Source organism: Monodelphis domestica, chromosome 3 (assembly GCF_027887165.1).
Source record: "Monodelphis domestica isolate mMonDom1 chromosome 3, mMonDom1.pri, whole genome shotgun sequence".
Lineage (NCBI taxonomy): Eukaryota > Metazoa > Chordata > Mammalia > Didelphimorphia > Didelphidae > Monodelphis > Monodelphis domestica.
In genome coordinates, this window is record NC_077229.1 from 344,066,361 (window position 1) to 344,088,564 (window position 22,204).

Sequence of the window (22,204 nt, forward strand, 5' to 3'; positions counted from 1 at the left end):
CTCTCAGATACTTAGGTCTTTGCCTAGATCCTCTATCCCAAAATTTTAGTTAATCAGTCATTTAAATAAATGTCATATATTTGTCAATGTCTATATAAACAGTCAGGTGTTCTTCCTATACTCTCTACAGTATATACAGTAATCCCTCACCTATCCTGGGAGTTATGTTCCAGAGACGCCCATGATAAGGGAAAATCCACAAAGTAGCGACTTTATATTTATTTTATATATATATATATATATATATTTTTTTTTAAAGGCTTTATAAACTCTTCCCACTCTCCTATAAACCTTTTTCAGCACTCTTAGTAACCTTCCCCACACTCTTATAAACACCAAGCCAATCAGCATTCAGGATACAGAACACAGTGCTGTGATTGGTCACCTTTAATTCTGTCAGCCAATATTGTGCCATGTACAATCTCACATTGGCAAACTTGCACAGGTTGTAGTGGAGTATGCTGCATTTCCATTGTGTACATTAGAAATAGAATTGTGTATATATATATAAACTGGTGATACAATGAATCAATGATAAGTAAACCGCAATATAGCAAGGGACCTCAAGTTTAGTATAAGACCTCAAGTTTTGTAGTTCAGTGGAAATTCTCAGTAATGTCATCTTTTCTAGAATCGTGGTCTTCCCAGAGCTTTTGGCTCTCAGTGGTGTCTGTGATCAAAGTCTTCCTGGTTCTGATAAAAGATTTATTCTAATATAACTTCTCTGATAGTTATGAATTATTTTTTCAGGTTGAAACATGTAATGGGGAAATATTTAACAAAGTAAATAAAAATATTTTTAAAAAGAAATCATAACTTTCAATGCACAAAAACATACACATGCAGTCCCAAGTTGAGAATTTACCTATCAAGAATTTTATTTTTAGATTTTTAGCACCACATTAACAAGGATCCTTCAAAATATAGGTACATTAGGATCTGAATAAAACATAATAGCATAAAGCTGAAAGAATCGACCAGATAATGATCTCTTTATGGAGAGGTCACTTCTCCAATAAATACTATTTTATTTGTTTGTTTTTCTATGAGATAAAAAATGAAGGGATGATCAGCTTTGAATTCAAGACTCATTCTCTCAGATCTAGTCATCATGACTGCTGCAGTAGAAGAAACTGCCACAGTCCCTTCTTCATTAACTTCCACGTAAGCCTTGTGTATAACCTTGGATAGACATAGGTCATTTCTGGCTGACATCTTAGAAAAGTCAGCCTTAGTTTTATCAAATGCATCTAACATTCCCAATTTTTGAAGAATGACTTCTACATCCAAATGCTCCGCCAATATAAATTTAGGAAGGAAAACTTCCACCTCAATTTCATTCATCATCTCTGGATTTATCCAGTCTACTAAGTTCTCAGAAGTAAGTCTTTTTTTCAGCTAGAAATAAAAAAGAATTTTATAATGTAAGTCCCCCCAAAATTAATTTAATTACACCAATATACCTTAATTACTTATCATATACAAAGTTATTGTGCTAGTTGTAGGGTATCCAAAGACAAAAATAAAGTTTATATCTTTAAGGAGCTTCTATTCAATGTACAACCAGGCCAAATACATTCTCTCTCTCTCTCTCTCTCTCTCTCTCTCTCTCTCTCTCTCTCTCTCTCTCTCTCTCTCTCTCTCTCTCTCTCTCTCTCTCTCTCTTTCCTCCCCCCTTTCCCTTTCCCCCCCTCTTGCTCCCCCTTCTCCCCCCACCCCCCATACATACACCATTTAGTTAGTTAATATCTCCCTCTTGTGTGCTTTCCCTCACAGTCCTATGGTTCAGAACTGGAAGTAATCTTACAGGCTACCTAATATAAGGAATATTGGCAATAATAATTAGTTGGATTTGCTCAAGCCTCCATTTTTTCCAGGAGTTTCTGATATGAAACAGTAATCCTTGGTGACTATAAGCTAAACTTGAGAAATAGGAACCTACCAACTGACCCCTGACCTGATTGTGCCAACTGAGACTAGACTGAGAGCAATCCTGGGAAATTTTCTGGATAAAACCACCATCTCACCAGGAGAATAACTGTGATCAGCCTATCTTCTCCAAAGTCACTCCAAGGAGTTACTGGCAAGAATTTGCTGTTGCACCCTTTCCCTCAAGCTACTCTGTATTTTCTTTTTTCTCCTTCCTCAAGATACAATAAAATGATGCTAATTCCTGGATCTAATAGACTTCTCTCCTTGGGAGAGGAGTTCCAGAATGCATGCTGTTCTGCTAAGAATACAATAAACATGCTCTTGGCCTCTCTATTTCTGGTGTCTTTCTTTCACTCAGTCTGATTCTGGTCTTGTGGAGTTGTATACCCAGAAGGGTAGTGGGTTGACAAATATAACCCTACATTTTACAGATGCGAATACTGAGGATGCTTCAGATTTCATAGATGGTAAGAGGCTGGGCCAGAATTACAAACAAGGCCTTGGTTTCCCAGATTCAAATACAGCTCTCCTTTCCCCTGCCTACCTCACCTCATAATCATCAAATTTCACTTAAAAGAAGACATCCATACTTGCCCTAAATCCTTCTAGTTTAGTTGAGATTACAGGTTTCATTCTTTTAGTGCCGCTTTTCTTTCCTGCCTTTTGCAACCTAAACTTCTTTAGCACTTTGTAGTGACAGCATTTTCTTCAAGGAATCACTAGATTGACTCATTCCCAGACTCTTTCCCAGAGGGTTAAAACAAAGAAGGCCAAAGATAAAGAAAAGAAGTCAAAGATCACATTAACTATGAATTGATTTTGTCTCTTTTCCAGGACTGAATTAAAGAAAACAATCAAACTGAAAGTACCTTTTCAATCCACCTAGCCTCAGCTTCTTGCATCTTTCCCAAACTTTTATGACTGACTGTTGGGACTTGCCCAAAAGCTTCAGGGAACTTTAATGTAGCCTTGCTGTTGTTCCCCCTCTCTTTCCTAAAATCTATTTAAAACTCAAGTCATTCCCCACAACAGCCCTTTGAGACATTTAAGGCAAAGATCATTCCCATTTTACAGATGGGGAAAGTGACTCAAAGAAGTTCCATGGTTTCCTGAGAAAGTAAAATAATTTTGTCAACTGTTCAGTTGACAATGCTGCTCTCAACATAACCTAATGCTGGACTTTTCTTCATATTATGTATTTGCAAAACTGGGTCAGTTCATTTATGAAAGGAGCTCCTCTTAAACAAATAGAGCATCAGTTTTTTGATTCTATAGAATTCTAGCATGGGGTTCTCCTCCAGTGAAGCATCCAAGGGAAAACTGCTCTGTGTTTGCTGCTGACCATTATCCAAACTTCCTTTCTCAAACATGCCTCTAGATTTTGGTGATTTCCCAAAATATCTCCAGCTTTGTTTATCTAGTTCACATTCAGCTCTACCTACTCACATAAGCAGGATCTGGAAACTCCCCTTCCCCTCTAGCAATTCCAAACCCAGAAATGTTATTAGAAGACTTCCAGTTACCTCTAGTTTCTGGTGGGTCCTGATTCTATAACCTTCCACTGTCAGTCCCTATTCCTAGTGAATTGATACCTAGAACACCAAAGGTTGCTTCCCATTTCCATTACAATTCCCCAACTCCTGGTGATTAACACAAAGAAATCATTGTAATCTCCAGACTTTTATCTAAACAGCAAGAATAGTGATGGTAAACCTTTTAGAGAATCTGTGCCATGCTCCCCACACACTGAGTGCTTCCATCTCCCCCACTTACCCCACACATGGGAGGGAGGAAACACTCCCATTGGGCTGCTGGAAGGAGAGGTGAATGAAGTGAGGAATATCCTCAGTTAGTGTAGAGAGGTGGAGAGGAGTGGCCCAAGCACTCCTGCTCCCCTCCAGCTGTGCTGCCTGTGAGCCACTCACCTTACCCCCTGTGCATTCCCATTGGCTGCTGGGAAAAGGGATCAGTGATGTGAAAAAATGTCATCAGGCATGGTGGGGAGAGGGTGGGGAGCAGCTCCACATGAGTCACTCTGTCTTTCTAGTAATGAACTGGGGGTGAGAGTAAGTGCTACACGTGCCACACGTGCCCACATAGTGCTCTGTGTGCTATCCTTGGCATGCATGGCAGAGATTCACCATCATTGAGCTGGAAGAAGATGATTCATTTTAAAGGACTCAATTATAATATTTGAAATTCTAATGTAGTTCCTACAGCAAGCAAGTAGCACGCAGTAATATGATTCTCACCATTTTTAAATGCTTATTCTCAACTGGAAGCAAAATGACCATGTCCATATGTCCTCCAGCATAAGGCAGAACTAGGATTTGAGTAGGTATATCTTCTATGAAGGTCATGCTAAATGTAGATCTCTGATACATCATTTGTACTGGTTTCTGCTTCTTCTAAAATGAGATTAATGAAAATGAAACTGAATTGAGGGCAATTAAAGGGAGCAGCTAGAATCAATACAACTTACTAAAAAATAAGAGGCATATTTGTTCTGTTCTTACCTTGTATACCTTAATATATATTAAATACTCTATTTACAGAGTGATACTTTAATACTCTAGGGCTTGTTTCTTCATAAGGAAATGTTATATTTATTTATAGAAAAAATGCATCTTTTCTCCCTGCATGTGATATAGAGCTGCTACTAACAGGAACACATAAAGAAAAGCATTTCTAATATAAAAGCAGTATTTTGGAGTCCCTTACTTTCCTTTTTCCTCCTTAGGGACCTCTCTCTCAATCAAGATACCCAATGTTCTCTTCTCTTCTTCATTCCCTTCCTCCTATAAGAACAAGGAAGGCCCAACATTTGGGTAATTCCCACTTAATTAAATGTTCAGTTAACCTTCACTATGAAGGAGTTTCATTCAGATTGCATTTATAGTTTAAATTTTATCTGACTGTGGAATGAAAAACTTTATCCATAGTTAAAGAAATTTCAGATCTTACCAAATTTTAGAAGTCTTAATTAAAAAAAAAAAGCTCCAGAACCTTTTACCTGACTCAAAATACACAATTCTTACTCAAAAGGCCTACCTAGCCAATAAACCTTTTGAAGTGATAATTTGTCCCACTGTCCCAAGACCTCTATATATACTGTATAATTTATGGGATATTTTACATTATTGCAATCAGCATTTAATGACATGCTGTGTCATCTTATCTCCAACTGAGGTCCTAAAAGTCACTAGCTCCTTTACTGCTTTTTTGTTGTTGATGATGAAGTTTCTGACAAAACGGTGTACTACTGAGAGAAAAGATTTCTTTGTTCATAGAACTTTCCCCGTTCAACCCAAGGTACTTAATAAGTGCTTAATATTTAACTGCAAGGCACTTAAATGTATAATGCCTTTCTTGAACATTTATGTATATGAAATATCAGCCCACTATTTTCCTGAGTGCTTGACTTCACCTGACCAGTCGAACTTGAGTGAAAGACACTAGAAACGGAGGAAGAAGGAAAGGGTATTTTAACATATTCTTCTCAGCTGGATGAGCATGCATGTAGAAACCCCTCTCCTAAGAAAAGGAGCCCATTAAATTCAGAAACTAGCTAGCTTTTATTGCTTAAAAGATGAAGAAAAGAAAAGGAAAAAAATAAGATTATTGTTTGTGGGACAGGATGTAACAGCAGATTATTGTCAATAACTCCTTGGAGTGACTTTCTAGATCTTGAGGAGATAGCCTGATAATAGCTATCTTATCTGGAAATCTCTAGAACCCTTCCTGGTGATGTAACTGCTGTCTTATCAGGAAAGGCCTATAGGATTATTCTCAGTACAGTCCCTGTTGATGCAGTTGGAGGGCAGAGTTCATCTAGTAGGTTCCCATTTCTCAAGTTTAGCTTATAATTGCAATGGATTATTGTTATGTATCATACATTTGTTATGTATGAAAAAATGGAGGCTTGAGGAAATCCAACCAATTATTATACTTAGTATGTATTCCATTAACTTTTTCAAAATACACACACACACATATCTCTATTCCACAAAGTCTAACCTTTGTTCCACCTTTTATTACTTGATGATATTAACTCAAATTGATATCTTCACTTTCCTTTTTGCATTTATCTCTTGCTTTATAAAATAGGAAGGTTAAATACTTTTCTAGTTTCTGAACTGTATAATATAATTCTGTATTATGTCAGAATATATATATATGTATATATATATATATATGTATATATATATATATATATATATATATATATATAAAAGATTGAGATAGATACCTTATAGGACAAAAGAGAATACAGAGGAATAATAGTAAAGAAAAGGAAAAGAGTAAAATTTAGTTGAGTATAAGAAAAGAAAGCTGACTTCTTAGGCAACTGATAGACTATTCTAAGCCTTAGATAAAAACACTGAAAAGGAATATATACCTTCCTTTAGGATGCTATCAAAAGAGTCCTAAAGAAAGAAGAACTGGACAACAGAAAAACAGAGACAGTCTAAATGAGGAAAATAGCAGTTCTTTCCAAAATGTGTTTTTGCCCTTCTCTAGGGTTTTTCTTAAATATAAATACTTTATAGACAAATATGTCCTCATTTCCCAGAGCAAAATTTATTGCAGCACTGAAACATTAAAAGAATGTTTTTTCTTCCATTATTTATCATGGCAAGGTTTAAAAAAAAACAATCATACAAGAAAAGTAAGGAAGATATCTTTCAGAGGTTATTGTCATTAGAGAGGTTCTAAGAATTTGAGTGAGGAAACTGCCTGGGCTAAGAGGTGAAATGAAGGGAAACAGCTGTAGGGTTGAATTCTTTATATGTATATTTTATAATGCATATATATGCATATATGTGTTCATAAATGTATATATGTAGTCCAATATAATAAAGCATTCATATATGCATACACACACAGAGGAGAAGACTGAGGGAGTCTTTCTGGGGGGAGAAAGAGAAGGATGGAGAAAGGAAGTCTAGTTAAGGAAAGAAAAGGGAAAGAAGAGTGTAGTTGTATATGTTGTTAACCCTTCAGTATTTTTAGAAAAAAGGGATTATGCTGATTCTTTCTCATTGTCTCAGTTGCCCACTAGGCTCCTAGACATTGCAAAATTCTTCCTTACCTCACTGATATTGAACATCTTTTCCGCCGTCTTGGCTTTGTCAAATGGTTTTTCCCATTTTCCATTGAAGTAGATAGCATTTACAAGGACCAGATTGGTCATTACATCAACGGAATCATTGGCTAGCAATTCTGAAATCTTACCTTTAAAGGAACATTAGAAAATATCAGCATAATTTACATAGCAATAATAAAAACAACAAAAATTATGATCATATCAGAATATGTGTAAAAAGCTTTTTAAAAAATTCAATGCTCATTCCTATTAAAAGTGCTGGAAAGCATATGATGAATAGAGTTTTCCTTAGAATGATAGGTAGTATCTATCTGAAAATATCAGCAAGCATTATCTGTAATAGAATAAGCTAGAAGCCTTTCCAGTGAGATTAGTGGTATAAGGATGTCCATTATCATCACTATTATTTGATATTATACTAGAAATGTTAGCTATAGCAATAAGAGAAGAAAAAGAAATTGAAATAATTATAATAGGTGATGAAGAAACAAAACTATCATTCTTTGCAGATGATATGATTGTATACTTAGAGAATCTTAGCGAATCAACTTGAAAATTGGTTGAAAAAATTAACAACTTTAGCAAAATTACAGAATACAAAATAAATTCATATTTTAGTATTTCTATTTACCACCAACAAAGCCCAATGGCAAGAGAGAAAAAAAAGAAATTTCATTTTAATTAACTCTAGATAATATAAAATACAAGTCTATCTTTTAAGACAAACCAAGACACTAAATGAACACAAATTACAAAATACTTTCCACCCAGATAAAGACAGATCTAAACAACTAGAAAAATATTAATTGCTCAATAAAAATGACAATTCTGCCTAAATTAATCTACTTATTCAGAGCCATTCCAAACTGCCCCAAAATTATTTTATAGAGGTAGAAAAAAATAATAACAACAGTCTTGTGGAACAACTAGAGGCCAAGAATATCAAGAGAATAATTTTTTTTTTTTAAATATGAAGGAAAATGGCCCAAAAAGTACTAGATTTAAAAATGTAAGTAGTTCAGCAGAAATTAGGTATAGACTAATATCTCACACCATATACTGAAATAAGATCAAAATGAGCACATAGTTTAGACATAAAAGGTAATATCATATTCAAATTAGGAAAGCATGAAATATCTTTCCCATGAGATAAACTCTTCATATAAGTAAAGAGTTTATGACCAAACAAGAGCTAGAAAGCACTGAGAGATATAAAATGAATGGATAATTTTGATTCCATGAAATTAAAAAAGGTTGTATAACTAACAAAACTAATGTAGCCAAGATTAGGAGGAAAGTGGAAAAATTTTTATGATGTTTCTGATAAAAGCCTTATTTCTCAGAAAATATGGAGAACTCAAATATGTAAAAATGATTCATTCCCCAACTAATAAATCATCAAAGGATATGATCAAGGCTATCTATAATCATATGAAAAATGTTTGCAAATTAAAACAGTGGGAGGTACCATCTCACACATATCAGATTTGCCAATTTAACAGGACAATTAGATGGTGCAGTAGATAGAAGAATGGACCTAGATTCAGGAACACCTGAGTTCAAATCCAACCTCAAACATTTACTAGTTGTGTGACCTAGAATAAGTCATTTAATTCTATTTACCTCAGTTTCCTTATCTGAAGGAAATGGGAAACCACTCCAGGTCTTTGCAAAAAAATGAAAATCCAAGTTGGGGTCACAGAGATTTGGACACTACTATAATGTTTGAACAATAAAATATGAAAGAAAAAGAAAATGACAAATGTTGGAGGGGAAGTGAAAAAAATGAGACATTAATGTACTGCTGGTTGTGTTACAAATGGATGCAATTGTATTGGAAAGCAATTTGTACCTGTGCTCATAGGGTTATAAGACTGCATAAAAACTGGCCTGTCAATACTACCATTAGGTCTATACCCCAAAGAGATCAAAGAAAAAGGAAAGGGACCTATTTGTATAAAATATTCATTGTAACTCTTTTTGTAGTGGCAAAGATTTGGAAACTGAGTAAATGCCATCAGTTGGGAAAAGGTTGAACAAGCTGTGGTATATGATTGTGGTAGGATATTATTGTACTATTTCAATTGGACAGTGGAATTCTTTCAGAAAAAACCTGGGAAATGTTGCTAAATGAAACGAGCAGAACCAGGAGCAATATTGTACACAATAACAGCAAAATTGTATGATGACACACTGTAAATGACTTGGCTATTCTCAGCAATACAACTATCCAAAATGATTCTGAAAGACTTATGATGAAAAATGCTCTTCTCCAGAGAAAGAACTGATTGCCTCTGATGGCAAACTGAAGCAGTACTTAAAACAAACAAAAAATCCTTTATTTTTCTTGTTTTGTTTTTTGCCTGAGTTTTCTTTTGCAACATAGTTGATGTGGAAATGTTTTGCATGACTACATATGAGAAATCTAAATCAAATTACTATCCTTTTCAAGAAGAAGGAAGGTTAGGGAGGGAGGAAGAGAATTTGGATCTGAAATTTTTTTTAATCATGTCAAAATGTTTGTTTATATGTAACAGAAAAAAATTTAAATTAAATTTAAAAAGAACATTAGAAAATAAGTTTAGCATAAATGGAGACATAATGGCATCCAGAATATATGCATTAACTCATATAAAACACTTTACAAACCTTAAAGCAGTCTACAAATTCTAGTTGTCATCTTCATCATCAGAATAATAACAGTAAAGATTATGTATTCTGGCAGGATATATACTAAGCAGGTTTTCATTCTTCTTAAGTTAAACATAATCACTCATCTTCATATAGAACTCTCTAAGCAGTGATCTGCAAAAATCTATTCATTAAATGATATCAGAAAAAAATTAATGTCTTTTCTGTTTTTCCATGTATTATTAAAATGCCTCTGCATGCAGTGATCATGTGATAAGGAATCATTTCCAAATAAACAGCATCCCTCCTTTTTCCTAAGTAACTTAAAAATTCTCTTTACAACTCCAAAATGTATTAACATCCAGAATTGCATTTATACTCACAAAAACCCTATGAGGTAAGTAGCTCAGTTATGATTATTCTGCCTGTATAGATGGGAAAACTGAGGCTCAGAAAAGTGAGGAGACTTATTTAAGTTCACATAGCTAGTAACATACTTTGGCTTTGAACTCAAGTTTTTGAAATCTAAGCCTTCTTTCTACTATACTACCTTTTGAGAGAAATACTTCATTCCCAGGGGAAAAAAAACCCACAGCTCTTTGAGGTACCACAAATTAGATGGCCCTGAAATAGTATGTTCTTTGCAGAACACGTACTTAAAATTTCTGGAAAATGAAAATGTCATCATATATGATCATCATAATAACATATGGACAACATGAATAAGAAATGCATGCAAACATACATTCTTAAAAGGAATAAAAAGACAGGAAAATATGGTTCTACATGGATTTGAATGAGGATATAGTAACATTGTTGAGTTGAAAGGGAAGCTGTGGGCAGCATTATATGAGAAACCTCATACTCCTAGAATAGGTATGTTTAGTTGAGCCATTCAAACAAAAGAAGAAATACATTGTGGTTTCAAATGATCCATTCTACAGACTGATCACAGCATTCAGAATTATTAATACCGCAGACACTGGAAAGCAGAGAAAGACAAAGAAAATTTAATAATATTTAATGGATAAACTTTTTCATTTTCATTTATTATTTAGAAAATTAATCCTTTTTATACTTTGCCAAAGAGTTATCAAAATCAATAGCCATTAGCTCTCAAATAGTTAACAGGAAATCCGATAATCTCTTACCTTCTGTCTTTTCTTCTACCCAGTCATTGATGTGCTTTCTTGCTGCCTCTGGCATGTGAGCAAAGTCAAGTTCTTCCACATTTGAAAAGTAGAATTTCTGACAGGATTCCTTAAAAGGCTAAACAAGAAAATAAATGACATAACCAAATGTCACTAAAGTCAACATCACCAGTTTCATCAGTTGGATGGCTTCTTTATAATACTCAAAAATATTTTTCCAAACTCCCTGTATTGACCCTAAATCTTAATATTTGGCCTTGCTGATTTTGATTGAGTCTTTAACCAAAGGAAGCTAAAGATTTAAAAATTAGACATAAGGACTTAATAAATCCCTTTAAGGCTTATTAGTACAAAGAAATCACTTTAAGTAATATAATTTTTGTTGGTACTTTTGGTTTTTGTCCCTTTCATTTCTTTTTTTTTTTAATTTTTTCCCAAGTTACATGATTCTTGTTGTCTCCCTTTTTTCTCTCCCCTCCTGGAGCTGACAAGCAATTTCACTGGGTTACACATATATTATCACTCAGATCCCATTTCCATATTATTCATTTTTGTAATAGAGTAATCTTTTAAAAACAAACCCCCCAAATATACCCATATAAACAAGTGATAAATCATATGATTTCTTCTGCATTTCTACTCCCACAGTTCTTTCTCACAGGGCTTGTCCTGGGGATCATTACATTGCTTTTAGTTGCGGTCAATTACATTTGATCATCCCACAATGTTTCAGTTATACTCAACATAATCAGTTCATGGAGGTCAAAGAAATCACTTTAAAAGTAATGATAATGGTTAGAAAACTCAAAGGAAAACTAACATCTCTTTGAGATACCAACATCTTCTAATAAACAAATCAACAATTTGCTATTTGAAAGTCAACACATTCAGAAACTAAAAATCCTTTTACATTTAGCATGAAAAAAGCAGGCACTCAATTTCTAAAATGATCATAGGTTCACACATTTAGAACTTCAACCCATACATTTTGATAGAGAAAAAAACTGAGACCTAGTGAGATGACTTGCCAAAGTAATAAGTAGCAGAGTGGAATTTGTACTCAGGGTAGTGTGATGTCCACTGAACCATATTGTTAGTCCTTAAAGATTATGGAAAAGAACATTGTGTTCTAGGAATAACCAACTTTTTCAAATAATTCAAACTATAACAGTAATAGAAATACAACAAAAGAGAAACTCCTGCCATATACAAGGCTTTCATTTCTCTTTACCTTGAAAATTTCATTGATTTCCTTAAGCTGATATAGGAAGAAGTAACAGACAAGACTTACTGAGAGAAAACCACAAGTTTTTTCTCCAAAGAGTGCATTGGCAACTCTTAGCAGGGGTGGAGCACCAGTTTTATTAACTTCTGCAAGAAAAGACTGGAAGCTTTGGTGGACATCTGTATTTTTGCTTAAAGAAAGAACCTATTTAAGAAAAACAAATCAGCTTCAGTACTATTTCTTTCTTAAAAATACAAACTAAAAGGAAATTTAATTGAAAATTCCACCTAGAATGAGGATATTTTAAAGAAAGATCTAACTATATCTCTACCCTATTAAAAAATCTCCTATGGTCCCCTATTACCTTAAGGAAAAAATAGAAAACTTTATTCAGCACTTAAAGTCCTTCACTACTGGATTCCAACTTACTTTTCCATATTAATTATGCATTACTGCTTTTCCTAACTACATCTCACCTGCTCCTCCCCACACCCAAAGTGGCCTTTTTATTATTTATCATAGCAAGACAAAAAAATAAGTTTATTCTGTATTAGAAACCTCAGGAAATTTTCTATCCAGAATGCTTACTGCAGATTCTACAAGGTAGTTACTCTCTCAACATTTTCTACTCCATTTCCTCTTCACCTCTCTATTGCTGCTCCATTGACAAAGATCTCTTTGTAAACAGCTTCTCCTAGATGTGGTTTTAGAGAAGTATAGAAAGTTTCACACAGGTTTTTTTCTAGTTCTGTTCATTTTCTCTTAAACAGTGGTAAATACCTGTTGGATCTGTTCAGCAGTCTCTCCCGTGGCCCCTTCTAAGACCATAGTCAGGGCATAGTAGAGGCTCAAGGGAGAATAAAACACATTTTCTTCGCTCTCTTCTTCACCAATCTTCTTAAAAAAGTTTAAGGCAAAAGTATTGTTTGCTTCAGAAAGAGCAGGCATCCTGACACACCTAGAAAAAGAGGACAAAGAGATAAGCTATATGAATGAGGCACCTCTGTAAGTATTCACCAATTCCATTTTCAAAGTAGATAATTTCCATCGATAGTACCTATTAAATAATCATAATAATTATAAAGTACAAAAAATCCCTAAGACAAACAAAAACAAGTACATTTACAAAGCACTTTAATGTTTGTAAAGTACTTCTCATGTTAATTCATTTAATTCTCACAATAACCCCTCCAGATAGGTGATATCTCTATTTTACACCTGAGGAAATAGAGGCAGTTAGGTTAAGTTAAGTTAAGTAAGATGCTCACAGTCACATAGCTAGTAAATGTCAAAAGCAGAATTCAAGTTACACTCATGCTGACTCTAAGTCTATCCACAGTAACACCTAGCTACCTCCTTAAATAAACATATGTTATATCATATCATATTATGTCATGTCATATTACATCATATATTACAATAATATATATTCTATTGGAGATTCTTCTTGCATATAGATTGAACTAGATGACCATTTAGGTTCATCTTTCAAATTCTGTGATCTATCTCTTCTAAAACCCCAGTGGTGGATTTGAATCTATCATATGCCATTTTTTCTTTCTAATCTTCCTAGTCACCCACTAGTGAGGACACCACCCCCAGTAGGGGTCCCCAAAACTACCTGTGGAGATCACTCTTTGATGATAATTCTCATTCCCCTCCCGTCCTTTCCTCACCAGAGCTCCCACAGATAGCCAGAAGTTATCTGTGAACCAGTCCCTGAAGACAGATAGCTACCATGGCAACATTCTACCTCACAAACAATCCAGTTGGAATTTCTGGTTCATTTCATTCTTCTTGCTCCCCCCACAAATTATGATCAGTTTAATGACTTTCTCTTGCTGCTACCTCTTGCCCTCCCTCCCTACTCATTTCTTCCTTCATTCCCACACCACCTCCAATCCTTTCACATGATATTATACCATTGACAGAAAATACATGCCACTAGTGTTTTTTATCTACTGTAATACAACCGTACTCCTCACAGGCCCCATTCTCATTCTGTCCCGTTTTCTTAACTATTCATTATACTTTCTGGAAACGTTAAAATACCACCGTTTATAAACCTGAGAGCCTGAGAGAAGGATGTTGGGCTCAAAGGTTATAGGAAAGTTCTAGAATTGGGGCAAAAGATAGTGAGTCAGTTTTGTATATGTTGCTTAAAATGTCTCTCTGACGTCCTGTTTGAGATTTGTGAAAGGCAATTGGAGATGAAAGACTGGAGGTCAGCAGAGAAGTTAGAGCAAGATAAGTAGATTTTTTTATTTTTTAGTATAAAGTATTTACCAAGAATTTGAGATTATTAGTGGTAGGATTTAAACCAAGGTCTTTTGGACACCCAAATAGGTCATCTGTCCACTCTTTTGCCTGTCTTATGTGACAAATATACACTAAATAATCTCATCTAAAAGTTACTCAGAAATCCTTTCATTCACAACTTTTGCCAACTTTCTATCACTTTTCCCATGGCAAAACTTCTAAACTTTTCTTTTCTTTCCTCGAGCCACAAAATTCACACCTTTTCTTATAGGCTCTGACTAACTCTTACTTTATTCTGAAGATCCAGTATATGATCCTATATAAGCTGCCCTCTTCCACATCTCATAACTACTCCATATCTTCATCAATTCAAACCCCCTTTGCTCCTATTTTAGATGAAGTAATATTTCTGCTCATGACTAAATCACATCAACAGTAATCCATCATCACATACACTAAGCTCTTATTCTACTGATCATTTCTTCTCTTCTGTGCATTTAAAAAATCAGTTTCTCCTTTGGGTCCTTTCCTTCTACCTGCAAATATACTTAGTTTTGTCCCAATCCCAAATACATTTAATAACTACAACATTCCAGAAATTTCTCTTCAAACTTCTACCCCTTATGGTACAATCTCATATATGACCCCTCTTTTAATACTGAATTCCCCCTTCTTCCCTCCCTCCATCTCTATGTCTGTCTGTCTGTCTGTCTCTCTCTCTCTTTTCCCCTTCCTCCCACACCAGACCTTTATTGCTGTAATGATCACTTCTATAAATGACTCAAAGTACCTGTGAATCTTCAGTTTTTATAGGTCCAGCAAAATGTATCCAAGTGATGGACCCAAGTTGATGGGGGGAAAATTTACAGACCAAATACACAGTCCAGTTCTTTCCCAGCCCCCACCAAACAAGGAGGGCAGGGATCGATCAAAGTTCCAGAATGGAAGGTGAGATAAAGTCTGGCTGGGCCAGAAGGCAGGATTCATGAAACCAAAGTGGCAGTCCAGGTTACCTGTTTATAGAATGAATGTAGGAAAAAATAGGATAATTGAATAGAGAGAAAGGTTAGATTCAATACCAAGATAGATTTGGGAAATGCAAAGAGATGGTCATATGGCCAATGAATATTAACTACTGTGTGTCAGAGAGGTAGAAGAGGAGTGTACTTAGAACACAGGCATGATGAAATCCTATAGTAAGGTGGGAATTATGAATTGTTTGTACTGGATCCTTGTTAAATAGAAAATCTGCAAGAATTCTCCTTCATCCCCCTTTCACCCTCTCAAATTGGAGAGAAGAAAAGAGAAAAGAAAAAGCATTTAAGTAACACTCACTAAGTGCCAGCAAATGTTATCTCTTTTTTCAGAATCACCCCGAGAGCTATTAGTATCCCCATTTTATAATTGAGGAAAGTGAGGTTAAGTGATTTCACTCGGCATCCCACAGTTTGTTTCTGAGGTCAAATGTGAACTCCAATTGTTTTGACTCTAGATCTAATACTCTATCTATGGAATCACCTAATTGCCTCAAACCTCAACCAGAGGCAAGAAAGAGATCAAGAAAAGGAACTTGACCAGAATTGCAGAAGTATGTTTCAAAATCAGTTTGATCTTGTAGGAAAATGAGTTTCTGAGGATAATGATGGAGTCAGGTGAGCAGCCCGGTGAAAAAATGGTGGCATGGATGAAGGCTAACAGTCCTCAGACAAGAGAGGGGAGTTCAGTGGGCTCAGCCACCTTTGAATTACTCAGAATTAAGGGCCATCATTTTTGTTTTAAAGGGCCGGTGCCTTACTCAGCCCAGAACCTAAGAATTCACAGTGGCTTCTGGAAATTTTTAAATTAATCTCAAATAATAAAAATATTATATTTTAAGAGATTTATTAATGATTGTTAGAAGTAAAGGAATAAAAAGGTAACAAAATAAAAACCACATGCCCATGGCTAATTAGCCTGTTTAAGAACCCTGTTTACCATAACCATGATTGCGACATGAATCAAAGAGGGTCAGGACCAGCAATCCCACTGCCCAATATCCTCTGTCAACAGGAAGTATGTAACAACAGGAAGTCAGTGGGCTCTGGGAAATGTAGTTTTTAGGGTAACAGATTTATAATTACACACTTCCTGGAATGACTTGGTATCCTCTCTTAATTGTTGCCTGTCTGATAATTTACTTTAAGATTGTCTCTAAGTAGTTAGGCAGTACCAACTCAATTGTCATCTACATGGCACAGTGGATAGTACACTAAATCTAGAATCTGGAAAACTGGGGTTCAAATCCTACCTCAGACACTTATAAGGTATGCTACCCTAGGCAAGTCATTTAACTTCTTTTGGCCTCACGTTACTCATCTGTAAAATAGAGTTAGCAATAGCAATTACCACACAGTGTTGTGAGAATAACATGAGAAGATATTTTTTATAAAGTGCTTTGCAAACCTTTTATGTACGTGCTAATTATTAATATTATTATTATTATTACTACTACTATCGCTATTACCATCACCACTTTCTTCTAGTTCCTACCATTTTTTCCTCTGCTTGCCTTCTCTCTTATTTTTTACTTCTTATTTTTATTTTCTCTCTCTTCTAACTTCTATACATTTCCTTGGCTTTAGGCAAAGAGGGAGGAAGGAAAGAGATAGTCAGGCCTTTCAAAGGCCTGATCCAAGTACCACTTTTCTTTTTTAAAAAACCTTTCATCCTAGAATCAATACTGAGTATTGGTTCCAAGGCAGAAGAATAGTAGGGAGAAGGCAATGGGGATTAAGTGATTTGCCCAGGATCACACAGCTAGGAGTACTATTTACTTTCCACCACAACAATCCAACCAATGATGCTGTGAGATTTATAAATCATTTTATATTACCTTGTTTTATTTTTTAAACCTTATCTTCCATCTTAGAATCAATAACTGTGGATTGGTTCCAAGGCAGAAGAGTGGTAAGGGCTTGACAACGGGGGTTAAGGGATGTGCCCAGGGTCACACAGGTCCTTTCATCTCTATGTCCACCTCTCAATCCACTGACCTGCCTTCCTCCCCCTGCCCCATTATCTTATTTGAACCTCACAACAAGCTAATATCTATTGGTATTATTATCCTCATTTTACGAATGAGGATACTAAAGCTTGGAGAGTGTCTTGCTAAGTGTCTATTAAGTGCTAACAGCTACTAAGAGTCTGAAGCAATATTGAATCTAAACTGTAACTGTAACACTATCTTTTTTTTTCATACTTACCTTCCATCTTAGAATCAATACTGTGTATTGGTCCCAAGGCAGAAGAGTGGTAAGGGCTAGGCAATGGGGGTCAAGTGACTTGCTCAGGGTCATATAGCTGGGAAGTGTCCGAGGCAAGATTTGAACCCAGGATCTTCTATCTCTAGACCTGGCTCTCAATCCACTGAGCTACCCATCTGCCCTGTATCTTAACACTATCTTAACAGAATGAGACAAAATCTAGTTGGATCACAAGCCAGCATTCATGAAACTCCAGGTATCTAGGCTCTTGCCCAAGTGAAGGCTGAATGATGGCATGTCAGTGATGTTCTAAGAGGGATCCTTGCATCGTTTCTGGAGTCTCTTGTAGGCTGGAAGTTCTGCAGAGGAGAGATTAAAGATGCCACCTGCTGGGAATTGTGGAAAGCTGCAAGTGATTCATGATGAGAGGCTTGTAATGTGCAAAACTATGCACAACAAATCATCATACCAGTCCCTGGAGAAGGATTGGTCATTGGAAGGTAATGTTTCTTTTAAAAAATGAATTCCTATGAGTTCTGTTTGTTTCCCTTGATCTGTAAACAACTCCCTTCACCCTTTTAAGCTCTGTGAGCTGTTTGCTTACAAGAAGAGTTGGCATTGACACAATAAGTTATATGATTAGATCCTATCATATAGTGACATCTCCAGGTTTTCGAGGCAGAGGAAATTGCCTAGAGATGTGATAAATCTGACAAATAACAGTGTCCTTTGTGCCACATGACAGCCTCTGACACAAAGTTTTAGATTGTAATAGGTACTCACCAAATAGTTATAATTGAGGAAAGTGAGGTTAAGATTGGAATGAAAAAATGTTTTGTAAACCTTAGAGCTATATAAATATGGATCATTTTCCAGAATAAAATATAATTTTTAGGTTACAATTTCATTTCTGAGATTTAATTTAATTTATTTTTCTCTCTTGAAACTGTAAATCTTGAAATTTCTCAGACTTGTGAATGTTAAAAATTTCCACATTGAGGAATCCTCCATTGGAACAAATTCCCTAATGGGAAACATTCCCCATTTTGATGTGAGAACTCGCCAGGATCAGAAATGGGAGGACCTCTACTCCACCCGTACTTAAGACTGCTTTAGGGGAGAAAACTCCTTGCTAAACAATGAAAGTACTTGGACCCATCCTTATAATAAGGCAAGGAGGTCTTTGAGCCATGCCTGTTTTTTAGAATTGATACAATGAGATGCTAGGTACCTAAAAGGGTCAGGCAAGTTTTCTCTTAATGAGATTAGTTGATTCAGCTGTGTTTTCACTGGTTCACATTTACTGAGGAGATTAGTCGACACAGCATTTTTTCTGGTTCAGACTTACTGAGATTAGTCAATTTAGCAGGAATTCAGATGGGCAGTCCTTTGGAAAACATCTACAGTGATTGGCAGATGTAAGGACTTAGGGGAGGTAACATAGGAGAAAAACCCCTATATAAGAAAAAGCAGAATCTCTTGAGAAAAAAATCCTTTTGGAGGATCTCTGATGAGGATCGCTTAGGAAGAATCACTTGAGAGAGGCTCTGGAGAAGGGAAGCTCTTGGAGGACAATCTCTAAGGAGGTCTCACTGGAGCTCCTCTGAGGGGACTCTGTCCCTCTGGAGGCTCTGGAGAGAGGCCCTTTGGAACAGTCTCTGGCTGGAAGGCTCTTTAAGGAGAACTCTGGCTGGAACTCTCTCTGGTGAAGTCAGCTGAGATGGAGCTGGCCTGGTGTCACTAGAATCCTTGCTTAGACAGACCTTGTGGTGAGTGTTAAAAGACTGACTGACTGATCTCTCTCTCTTAAGACTCAGGTCTAGGCCATGTTGGCTTAAGGCCCTTCATACTTATTTCCTTTTTCTCTTTCTCTCTTTTCTTTAATTCCACATTTGTATTAATTAAAATCTCTATAAAACCCAGTTGACTTGGGTATTTGAATAATTGGGAATATTTCCCTGGTGACCACCTTATATTTGATTTAAAAACCAAGACACTGTAGTGAAACATATTTTCTGTGGTCAAATTTACTCACCCTTTCTTATATCTATCACAATTTATATCTTCCCCATTTTAACTCACTACAGTTTACAACATCACTCTTTTAACTGTTACAGTTTAAGGCCTTCAACCATTTTAAATCTAACAAAACAGACTTTGTCTTTTTTGTAATTAAGTCCATTTAAATAATTTTCTCCTTGGCTTCTCTTTATTCTTGCCTATTTATCTTTTCTTGCAGTCTATATACTACTATTTCTGCTATCATACCCAAATGATGTAAACTTTTTACATGCCTAAATTTGATTAAAAAAAAACTATAAAACATTGAATCACTATTAAACTCATTTGACTTCCATTAATCTAAGACACTGAGTATCCAAATAAGGCATTTTAAAAAGTGAATAAAATTGTGACTATGACATTGTAGTAATAAAATGTCATTAAAAATATAGCACCATATCTTCTCTCAGAGTCATTTTCCTATCACAACTGTCCAAATATTTTTCAGAGTGTGCATTTTCTAATCCTTGTATTTTACAAATGTGAGATGTTTAATAGTTGTGATACTTCTAAAACTAATAGGAAAAAGGCAACCTTAGTAGATCCAAGTAGGTCTTCAGAATATTATTTAGAATATAGAATATTATTTGATGAAATCACTAATAAGTATTTGTGAATAACTTTTTTTAGCAAAAACCAGTTAATAAACAAATACATTTAGATAATATTACCTAGGAATAGAAATAATAATTCTCATTACTTAATAAATTGACACACCTTAGCCCATGTCATTATACAAACACTTTGGTATTTAACTTCTTAATTAGTTGGCCAAAAGATGGACTTATAATTTTTAAATAGGCAGAGCACAGATAAACTATCCACTAAATAGTCATCACAATGTCAGGTAGATGAATCAAGAATGTCTGAGCCACCCAAATGATACAACACAAAATGCAAAAAGAAAACAACAGTAGATAATGCAATTCATCATAATCATATAGGAAGAAATGCCAGATTTACAAAAATCTAAATTCTACTTGCGGATACATGTTATTTGTGCTCAAAGTTATCAGCTTTTACAACATATGCCATTTCATAATTATTTATTTCATTACATTTTATTAAGTAGGATACAGAAAAGAGAATTGTGTAGTCAAGGAGTTTCTAAGTTAAATGAGTATTTCCATCCTTTGATTCATTTCTAGAGCTAGAAGTTTATCCTGCTATGTGAATGAGAGGCAGTATCTAGGGAGAGTAGACTTTTCCATAAAAAAGAATACAATTAGTTTTTTTGTGCTTAATAAAAAATAGGAATGGATGATCCACATTAAATGTTAAGGAAGGGAGTTTCATCCGAACTGAAAAATCTTCTGCAGTGCTTGCTGCTGCCTCAGTACCTTCCTCATTGACTTCTACAAAAGCCTTATGGAAAACTTCTGATAAGAACAAATTTTTCATCTCAGTCATTCCTGAGAAGTCAGCATGGCTTGTGCTGAAAGCATCACTCATCCCCATGCTGCTCAAGATAGATTTGAGATCATAGTTCTCTTCAAGCTTGAATTTGGGGAGGTACAGCTGCACATCATACTTCTCCATCATATCTTCATGAGTCCAATCACTCAACTTCCCATAAGTGATTGTCTTTTCCAGCTAGAGTTATAAAACAAAGAAAAGAGGATCATTAAAAATTATGACAAAATGTCAGAGATATGGAAAAATGGGGATACTAATCTACTGTTGGTGGAAATGTGAAACAATCCAACCATCTTGGAGAACAATCGGGAATTCTGCCCAAAGAGTTATAAAACTGTATATGTATTTTTGACCCAGCAATACCACTATTAAATTTATTTCCTCAAGTGATCAAGGGAAAGTAGAAAAGGAGGGGACAGCTAGGTGGCTCAGTGGATTGAGAGCCAGGCCTTGAGATGGGAGGTCCTAGGTTCAAATCTGACTTCAGACACTTCCCAGCTGTGTGAACTTTGGCAAGTCACTTAACCCCCATTGCCTAGTCCTTACCATTTTCTGTCTGGAAACCAGTACATAATATTGATTCTAAGGTGGAAGGTAAGAGTTAAAAAAAAAAGTAGAAAAGGAACCGTATGTCCTAAAATATTTATAGCAGCTCTTTTCTCTCTTTGTGGTGGTAAAGAACTGGAAATTGAAAGGATGTCTATAACTTGCAAGATGGTTAAGCAAGTTGTGGCATATAATTGTGATGGAATACTGCTACATCAAAAATGACAGACAGATTAATTTTGGAAAACAGTGGGAAGATCTACATGAAATTATGAAGTCAAAAAAGCAGAACCAAGAGAACATTATATACAGAAACAGAAATATTTTTTTAAATAGCTTGTGTATGTCCACCTCCAGGGAAAGAACTGATACAGAGAGATAAATAAGACATAGTTTTATATATATATGTACATGTATCTTTTTGTTATTTTATGCATTCCATTCTCTAATGGGGGAGAGGAGAAAAAGAGGGAGTTAATTGAGTATTTAAATGTCACAAACAAATAAAAAATAAATTTAAAAGGAAAAAATCAAAAGGAAAAGAGAAAATATTTCTTTAGGGACATTAAAAAGAAAATTGCCTAGGAGTTTCAGAGAAACTTGGAAAACTTGTATGAACTGATATAAAGAGAAG

The 22,204-nt window shown here is 35.3% G+C and overlaps 2 protein-coding genes across 3 annotated transcripts in view; both read right to left on the minus strand.

Moving 5' to 3' along the window:
- Nucleotides 1–853: 853 nt before the first annotated feature.
- Nucleotides 854–13,790, minus strand: LOC100025080 (serpin B6-like). Its single transcript, XM_016431443.2, has 7 exons — nt 13,723–13,790; nt 12,827–13,004; nt 12,113–12,250; nt 10,822–10,939; nt 7,025–7,167; nt 4,185–4,340; nt 854–1,398 (listed from the first exon to the last, which is right to left on the minus strand). The coding sequence occupies exons 2-7, from the start codon at nt 12,992–12,994 to the stop codon at nt 994–996; spliced, it is 1,128 nt and encodes a 375-aa protein (XP_016286929.1). The 5' UTR covers nt 12,995–13,004; nt 13,723–13,790; the 3' UTR covers nt 854–993.
- Nucleotides 13,791–20,336: 6,546 nt separating this feature from the next.
- Nucleotides 20,337–22,204, minus strand: part of LOC100025066 (serpin B10) — a 37,394-nt gene continuing 35,526 nt past the window's right edge. For both annotated transcript variants that reach the window (XM_056824227.1, XM_056824226.1), the window contains one exon: nt 20,337–21,201. In XM_056824227.1, the coding sequence (XP_056680205.1) occupies nt 20,797–21,201 (405 nt within the window). In that variant the 3' untranslated portion in view covers nt 20,337–20,796. The remainder of the gene's footprint in view (nt 21,202–22,204) is intronic.

Coding starts and splice junctions, on each gene's coding strand:
- LOC100025080 (XM_016431443.2), bottom strand. CDS start 12,994: ATGCCTGCTCTTTCTGAAGCAAACAATACTTTTGCCTTAAACTTTTTT. Junction 7,168..10,821: donor GGTAGAAGAAAAGACAGAAG/GTAAGAGATTAT, acceptor GTTCCTTTAAAG/GTAAGATTTCAGAATTGCTA. Junction 1,399..4,184: donor AGAATAAGCATTTAAAAATG/GTGAGAATCATA, acceptor TTTTATTTCTAG/CTGAAAAAAAGACTTACTTC.